The sequence below is a fragment of the Aptenodytes forsteri genome, unplaced genomic scaffold (genome assembly GCF_000699145.1).
Source record: "Aptenodytes forsteri isolate BGI_AS27 unplaced genomic scaffold, ASM69914v1 Scaffold185, whole genome shotgun sequence".
NCBI classification, from domain to species: Eukaryota; Metazoa; Chordata; class Aves; order Sphenisciformes; family Spheniscidae; genus Aptenodytes; species Aptenodytes forsteri.
Genome location: NW_008796214.1, coordinates 2,503,434 through 2,512,310, shown reverse-complemented (window position 1 = coordinate 2,512,310; position 8,877 = coordinate 2,503,434). Strand labels below are relative to the sequence as shown.

Sequence of the window (8,877 nt, the reverse complement as noted above, 5' to 3'; positions counted from 1 at the left end):
ATTATATACATATTTTTATATATATAAAAATCAATCTGGGTTTTCCAGCTTCTACCATTACTTCCAAGCGTTGCCATATCTTACCAGGTACCCTGGCACACCGCACAGAACTGAAGTAAGAGAGGAATTTCTTGTTTTTCACCCAATGATAGGATAACAAGTGGCACATGGACACAACATAGCCATGTGACAAGTTGTTACTTACTTGACCCTTTCCATGGCTCAAATGCAAGGTGTATTCTTTCAGTTACACTCTCAAATCCACGACAGCTCCAAGTTTGCTAGATGCTTCACCAAAACACCCCTTCTCTGACTTGCTGGCCTCCCAGCCTAATAAGGCATACTCCCACCAGGAAAGGGGAAGTAAATCTTAAGAAAACTTGTAAATGAGTGGTTGCTGCATCAAGACAGACTTTCACATCTGCAACAGTCATCTGGCAGAACAGATACTTGACAGCTGTACCAATTACATTTGTGTTACAACTTTTGCATATATTGAAAGTGGGTCAGTATTTCTTGGAAGGAAAACAAACAGAATTGTGGCTTTGGCTAGCTTATTTATCCCTTCTGGTAGCATTGTCATGATGTACATCCTTTGCACTGTTGCCAGAAATTGACTAAAAGGAGGAAGAAGAAACTGTGTAATCAGTTTTCCCCTATTACCATTCATTTTCAGGACTAGGAGGTTCATCATACAGAGGATGAATATCCTCCTCATTGGTTTCGGTTTTGTGAATGCCTAATCCGAGTTGTCTTTGTCAGTTTTTAGTTGTATCTGTAAATGACCGAGTGTTGCTGACATTTATAAGCATTTGCAAGAGCCATGAACTCAAGATTTTTTTTTTTTTTTCAAATGCAGCTCTCTACTAATGGTTATATCTGATAAACACAAATATGAATGGAAAACATGCAGGGGAGGAATACAAGGGAAAAGACACTAAACTCTACAGAGTGAATGACAGAGGAGCAGCAGTTAGTCAACCAATAGCCTATGAAAAACAAGTGTTATAGATTCCAGAGGTGATTACAGTTACATAAACTTCCTATTAAAAATTGCTTCTCTTCTCATACCACAGTGTTCTCACATATGTTCTTAGGATGGGCACATCACGGAAAAAATCTAGCACAGAAACATACCTTCCCCCAATATGGCCTTAGAGCATTGCAAAACTCTACTGGCCTCAAAGGCTCATGTTATAATTGTAATGGAATTTAAAAGAACAAATTTTAAGAGTAATAAATAGCTCAAATAAATCTTAACCACTGCATGCTGAGAGGTCTTATCAGTATAAGTTCCTTATATCAATTATTTATAGAGACTTGGCATTTCATACCTGAAAAAAGACGCTGGAATGTGGAGTTTAATAGCCACACTAAACATTTTTGGAAGAATTCATCACACATTAGAATAACTCTCATTCCTGGAAAAATATTCTTTTTCTACATGGAATGTAAAGCATAAATCTGACATTGTTCCAGTGACTGCAGATCTATATTGATATAGTCAACTGAGCTTCTGCTAAGTAATAGACCCAGACTAAGGACTAATCCACTTAATCAGCCTAATTACCAGCTACACAAGATAAAGATCTGTAATTTTTCCTTTCAGACATAAATGAATGTGATGCCAATAACCCATGTGCACAACAGTGTTACAATATACTGGGTTCTTTCATCTGTCAGTGTAATCCAGGATTTGAGTTAAGCAGTGACAGAATCAACTGTGAAGGTAAGCAATTTTTTGTCTTGGAAGAGTGATTTTTTTTTTTTAACCGTTTTCCCAGAAGTCTTCCTGTGAACTAAGGGATATAATTCAAGTGGAGCCACTCTCTGGGTGCAGTTTGTAGCCAAAACCCTTAAGACATTTATTTTTTATGTTGCAAATGTGGTTGCTAATACACACCTTAGTAGCTGCAGCTGCATTCAGGTACATGTAGATATGGGTATCTCTCTTCAATAGTAAGTGCAAAACAGGACAGATTACTACACTTAAAATCACAGCTGGGAAGAATAAGGCTTCTGAATACTTATTTCACAAACTCACTTCAATTGTGTGTGGTCTAATGCTGATGATCATTAAATGAATCAAGAAAGGAATGCAAACTAAAAACAAGTGCAATTTTGTGTGTTGTTAGGCTCCTCTGAAAATAAAACCTCAAATTTTTTATTTTAAGGAAGCGACAATTGTGCTTTTGAGGTGCTTTCAAGCCTGTGTATACAAACAGCATGTCTCCCGATGATTATACAATCAACACTTTATTTCCTCTGCCAGAGTCTCCACAGGGGTCCTCTAATCTCTTTTTGGACACATGATGATCTCACCCTTAAAGCCTATATCCTTTCTACCAGTCTTTGAGCCAAAGAGGTCTTTTTGGTTTACCACTGCCCTCAAACAAGCCAGCAGAGCTATTACAGATGCTCCCTCTCCAAGCTTCTTAAGCTAATCCTACTTGCAAGTGAACAGGGAGCAGCAAGTATGCAGCCTCCAGGGACATCCCTGACAAAATCAAGAACTGGGCTCAAGCCTCAGAGGTAGTAGGAAGGAGTTATGCTGTTTTCCAAGCCATTCCCTAGTTTTGATAGGTTTAATTTAATTTCTGGTTAATGGCATATACTGTTAAATTCTGTTTCACACTACACTTCTCTAGCAAGGTACTGATGGTTACACAAGGATAAAAAAAAGCAAAAGAGAATGGCATACACTGAACATTATTTGAAGACAAAAAATAGGCCTTACCCTCTTTCCCAAAGAGCTACTCCATTAGGGTAGGGCACAAATACAGAGGCAGTATTTTTGCCTTACTAACTAATCTCACTTCTGTGTTTTTCATGAAAGTAATCACATTTTGGAATACTAAAAGTATGAATTCTTTCAAGAGTTATTTTCCCAAACCTGTTCTGAAGTCCAGTTTAGCTTTTGCTTCCTCAAATCCAAAATTCTTATTTTGGAAGGTTATTGATAAAACACAAGTAGAACTAGCCCTTCTGTTTGCAACTTTGAGGCGTTAAGCAGTACATTTCAGTTTTTTGACAACTTATTCTTTAGACAGAATTCATTTTTTTCCCTGTTAGAACCAGCATTTAGCTATTATATTTAGTTCTGTAACAAGGTAGATGTTAAAAAGCAGTAACTTTAAGCTCCTTTGCTCTCTGCAGACACTGATGAATGCAGAACCTCAAGTTATATATGTCAGTATCAGTGTGTCAATGAACCAGGAAAATTCTCATGTGTCTGCCCTGAAGGATACCAGGTAGTAGGCGGCAGAACGTGCCAAGGTAAGTGCCCTCATCTTAGCAGTCCCAGTACTGCATTATTAACATCACCATTTCAGGCAAGACTAAGAATACTTGCTATCTAAGTGTTTGTATTTCATGACAGGATTACCATTATGTTAGCAAAAGATATGTTGATAAAGCATGTGATGATTAATTGCATATCTTATATTAAGTCATATTTCAATCCTTCAGCTCAAACTAAGTCTTTCAGATTCCTAGGACAAAATTTCAGTTTTTGCAACCCTTTGGTAAAACTTGTCTTAGATGTCTAGGTAGTGAGTCCAAGTTTCAGAGATAAATATCTCCAGAAAAAAATCAGGCCTTTTTTGCAGACACTAAACATGGCTTTATATCATGTTTCATTTTATAGAGGTTCCTAAATCCAGCCACAGTAGAAATGAAAGATATGTTTCTTCTGATAACAGGACTAAAAAATGCAAGACTTGAGCAGCTTAGATAATTTGTGTTTAGAAAATAAATGTTCTGGTCAGGTGCCACCAAATGCCAGAGGATTAAAGTTTGTGTTTTTTCCTCACTGGTGCTAAGTGTCTCTGCATCTTATTAGAGAATATTGCAGAACAACATATTAAGTGCAAGAAGCATTGCTTATGTAATCCAGAAACCAATTTAACAAGTCATTATTTTTAGAACTAATTATTGGCAGAAGGGATGAGGAAATAGCTCAGATTTTTTAATAATTTTTTTATAAAATTCAGATTAATTTCTTTCCCTTCTTAAGAACAGCAGCAGTAACTAATTATTGGCAGAAGGGATGAGGAAAGAGCTCAAATTTTTTAATAATTTTTTTATAAAATTAAGAAGGGAAAGAAATTAATCTGAAGAACAGCAGCAGAAACGGAACTAACTGGGGGTAGTTAGTCTGACCATCTAAAAATCTGTTTGTGCCCTCTGAGAGATTACATTTGAATAAACCCTTTCTGTGGCTGTGTTAATATTAGGAGACCGTATAGGTAGACAGTAAGTGGGGTTCTGGCACTGACAGGATAATAGAGCATTAATACAGCACAAGTCTGACAGTCCCCAGCTCCATTCAGGGCTATTTTCCCAGGCAAAAAAGGAAGCTCTACTTTGCACAACAAACAAATTTTCATTATTTCTTTCAAAGCTCTTTTAGTTAAAATGTAGCCATTAACTAAGCATTTTAATTAGACCATGAAACTCAGGCAATTAAAAATGAGAACCTGCAAAAGGCAGGAAATAATAATTCTTCCTCAAAACCTTTTTCTTCTGTCTACAAAGTATCTTCTGGTATAAAATCATTCTTTGCTAGTTAGAAACTTCACAGTATTTCTACAGTTACATTACGTATGATTGATATGTTTCTTAAGTCAACTAAAAAAAAATCTTCAGACTTAATTAACACTCAATAAACAAATCTGTTCCATTTCTGCATAGAGAAATCCTTTATAGCCAGGCCCCAGAAAAGCAGGTAAAGAACACAGAAACCTGTTGGGTTTCAACAGACAAGCAGGTGGCTTTTTTTTGGTGGTTGTTTTGAGGACATTGTGTTTGTTTTTGTAGCAAATGCATTTCTATCTGCTTTGACACAGTCCCTTTTCCTTCCTCCTAGATATAAATGAGTGCGAGACTACTAATGAATGCAGAGAGGATGAAATTTGCTGGAATTACCACGGAGGATTTCGTTGTTACCCAAGAAATCCTTGTCAAGAGCCCTATGTCCTTACATCTGAGAAGTAAGAGAAAAATTAGCCTTTTTTTTTTTAGGATCACCCTCAACAGGCAACATTATGAAATACAACAGAAAGCAAGTACCATTTGTTTACAACTATCAGTTTCATCCATTTTTGTTTTTCAGCCGCTGTGTCTGCCCTGTTTCAAATGCCATTTGCCGAGAGCTGCCTTACTCTGTTGTGTACAAATACATGAGCATCCGTTCAGACAGAACAGTGCCCTCTGATATCTTCCAGATTCAGGCAACCACTATTTACCCTAATACTATTAACACATTCCGGATCAAGTCTGGAAACGAAAATGGAGAATTTTACCTGAGAGTGAGTATTGGCGGGAGTTGGACCCTGAGCCGGGTATAAAGACCACTGGTGCTACCAAGGTGTTATAGCGCCTTGCCATTTTGACAAATCCATCAAATGTTCCTGTAAGAGTATCACAGCATCCCAAAGTTTATCATCTTCTTAATACTTCCTTATTAAATGTGCCTGGTTTCCAAGTTTTAAAAAGCCTTTTACTTCTCTACATGAAAGCTCTAAACTGAGAATCAAACTGTTTCTCTCAATTGAATACTACACTAGTAGCAATCATGAATATTTAGGAATCCTGTGACACCCACCTCAGATACAAATGAGATACCTCTATGCTTTTCACTCTCTGTACCAACACCCCATATATATGTATTTAGGAGAGGATTATAGAAAGATTCCTTGTACAATTACTTTTATTAAATTTCTCATTTTTGGGAAAAAGTAAAGAATAGCAGCTTGGGATGGGGCACTGATTTCTAGAGTGCTAAGTTCAGCCCAACTTGCAAAGGTTTTGTGTTGAGACATACTTAAACCTTTATCTTCCCAAAGTGCTGCAACTATTTCAGAAAACCACAAAAGTTCAAATGACTTACAATAGCAGTATTTCCTGTTGGTGTAATGCATTCAAGTAGATACACATGAATGAAAGTGTCTATAACATCTGCTTTTTAAGATTTTTTTTTTTTTTTTAAGAAATCCAATTTTATTGGACGCTTGTAATGTTTTACAAGTTCCTGGGAAATCCTTTTTGCTTCATATGTGGCTTTACACTCAGTAAAACAGAATCAGAAATATATTAATTGGAAGGTTTTCACGTTTTTGTTTTTTTTTCCAAATCTGAAGATTAAGGGGTTTTGATAATACATCCAAAAAGTGTACCAAGATATGGCATTGCCTATTTACACCATGTTTCCCCAAGATGGGAACAAGGAACTACTCATTTGTATCTCACTTGTTCTGGCATAACCTATAATCCAGCGTTTTTCCCTGGATTTATAACACATCAAGACCCCATACCTACCCCCAAAATGCAAACAGTTATTTGCTTAAAAAAGAGCAAGATCACTCCAACTCTAGTTTGGGTTAGACCCCAATCTAGCCTTTGGACTGACTTTCTTTAAATTAACAATTCCAACCTTCTGTTGCCACCCAACGAGGAATCGCAGGCCTTAAATAAGGAAGCATGTGTTTATTCCTGCCAAGGGACTGTGGTAAACAAAGGCTTACTCAGAAGTTATTCCTATTGTTTTAGTAAAAGTCTGAGCTGGGTCTCAGATACAGCAGATGGATTGGATTCATCTGTATACCCTACTCATTTGACACGGTGAAAAAAATATTTGTAGTAGGTGAAGGGAGAGACGGAGTTTACCCTTTTAGTATCATCCGTAAATTACGAAGCTGTTTAGTGAACTAGCAGCATGCCACAAGGCAAGGCCTGTCAGTGCTCCCCAGCAGCATGATCCCAGACTGGGAAAAGAGCTTCGGAGCAGTACAAGACAGGGATGGCAATAGGCACACCAGTCACAAAAATTCCCAGCATTTACAAGGGGAGCACAACTTCTTCTGGAGTATGAGCCATGAGATAGACTTAGAGTTTCCTTCCTCTGAACAAGCTATATCCCTGTTAAAGACATTAGGTCTCTCATTTTACTTATTCTCCATATATTTTAAAAGTTGATAGATAGGGATAAAAACAAAGACCATCCTGGGATAGATTACCACTTTTCACATCCTTCAGAAGAGTCACCATAACCAGAAACAGATTTTGCAGTGCAGTTTATTCCTCTGAGCCCTAGTCAGGTAAAGTTTTCCCTGCAGCAAAGCCAGGTGTGAGATTAGTCATGGCCATTTAAAACTGTTAAAAGAATACTTGCGTTGTGTATCTCTGTACTGAGACAGAGCATTTTTACAGTGTAGTAACACACAAGCACTCTCTTGATGCAACTAGGGAATCGTTTTAGATTTGACCGAATTAAACTTTTTTGTTATTGTTCTTTCAGCAAACAAGCGCCGTAAGTGCAATGCTTGTACTGGTGAAATCACTATCAGGACCAAGAGAACACATTGTGGATCTGGAGATGCTAACAGTCAACAGTTTGAATTATCGTACAAGCTCGGTGTTAAGATTAACAATAATAGTGGGACCTTACGCATTTTAGTGGTTTTCAATAACCCTTCACTGGCACTTAAAGCAGCCAAAGAATATTATCTTAAAGAAAGCACTTACTATTTTATTTATAGATTTTGCTCTCTTTTTTTTTTTTAAGATTTGTTTAGTAAGTTGATATCTTTAATCCACACATTACACCTGTAATTCAAAATTAGTAGATGTGTTCCATAGTATAACATGGGCATTGTCACTTTCTGTATAAAGATTTAAATCTTTTTTATTACCTTTCTTGGACTAGATACATACTACGCTTTTGTATGAGAACTGTGTGTTCATACTATCCTGTAAAACTTCACACACCCTTCCTAGCCAAATAGGTCATGCAATTAAAAGGTGATCTTCTGTGTTGTTTTTATTTTAAATTCTAATGCAGCTACACTGACAATCTCAGAAAGAAAAAAGTGATATAGTATGAATGATACACAAAGTAATGGTTATCTGATAAGCTAAAAATATATTTCTTCTTTTAACTACTTTGTAGCAAAAGATAACAGTCAATAAAAATCTATTTCTGTAGACATTTATGTGCTATCAGTTGGTTTTTCTAATCTGGGTTGGAGGCAAAGTTACATTGTGAGAAATGTTTTGCATTGGGTTTTTATATGCAGATTGTGTTAACCATACCACGGAATAACATTCTGCTCTCTCCAAGAAAAATAGACCATAGGAAGAAAATTTCTCCAACAATGAAGGAAACTCCAAATGGAAAATCACCACGCAGGGCACGTGCATCCGTGCTTTCTCCCAAGAACACTGTTGGTAGTTCACTGGTTAGAGGGATACAGCGTTTCCAGACAGTGGTTAACATGCTATTTTTCCAGAAGTACTATGTTGTATACTGAGAATTGAGTGCATTTGCTTATTAAGTTATATCATTTTCAGGCACTCGGTCCTATTCCTGATCTTATAACTCAGATGTATCATGTACAGTGTTCATAAAATTTATTTCTAATTCAAGAACTAATAACATCTTTTGTAATATGTAAAATCTTGTTTCTTGTTTAAAATGCAGTAGTTAATCCTTTGATGTACAAAATTTTTAATAAAGATCTCTTACCATATTGTATTTAGTCTTTTTTGAGGTTTATTAGTCGCATTAGAGGGCTGAATTGCCAGCTACTGTGGGAGTCAACAAAGCCCCATCGAGTTCTGCAGAGTCAGAATGACTCCATACAGTATTAGTTCATGGAAGACTAAAAACACAATTCCTTTGTAGGAGGACAAATGCATTACCTACTGAGTTTTAGTTTTACTGACATTAAAAAAAAGGAAAAATATACCAACATAAACACATTGATAGTTAGCTGCCGATTTACAGGAAGGAGCCTCTTTTCTACTTAAAATTCATTTTCTATAGAAAATATTTGTGAATAGTGCATACATTATACACAAAAAAACCCCACCTCGTGG

At 36.6% G+C, this 8,877-nt stretch overlaps 1 protein-coding gene across 1 annotated transcript in view; it reads left to right on the top strand.

Moving 5' to 3' along the window:
* EFEMP1 (EGF containing fibulin like extracellular matrix protein 1) overlaps positions 1-8,533 on the top strand; it is a 49,623-nt gene extending 41,090 nt beyond the window's left edge. The window contains exons 7-11 of the mRNA XM_009288463.1: positions 1,610-1,729; positions 3,157-3,276; positions 4,868-4,991; positions 5,114-5,309; positions 7,298-8,533. Coding sequence (XP_009286738.1) covers positions 1,610-1,729; positions 3,157-3,276; positions 4,868-4,991; positions 5,114-5,309; positions 7,298-7,456 — 719 coding nt within the window. The 3' untranslated portion in view covers positions 7,457-8,533. The remainder of the gene's footprint in view (positions 1-1,609; positions 1,730-3,156; positions 3,277-4,867; positions 4,992-5,113; positions 5,310-7,297) is intronic.
* Positions 8,534-8,877: the final 344 nt, after the last annotated feature.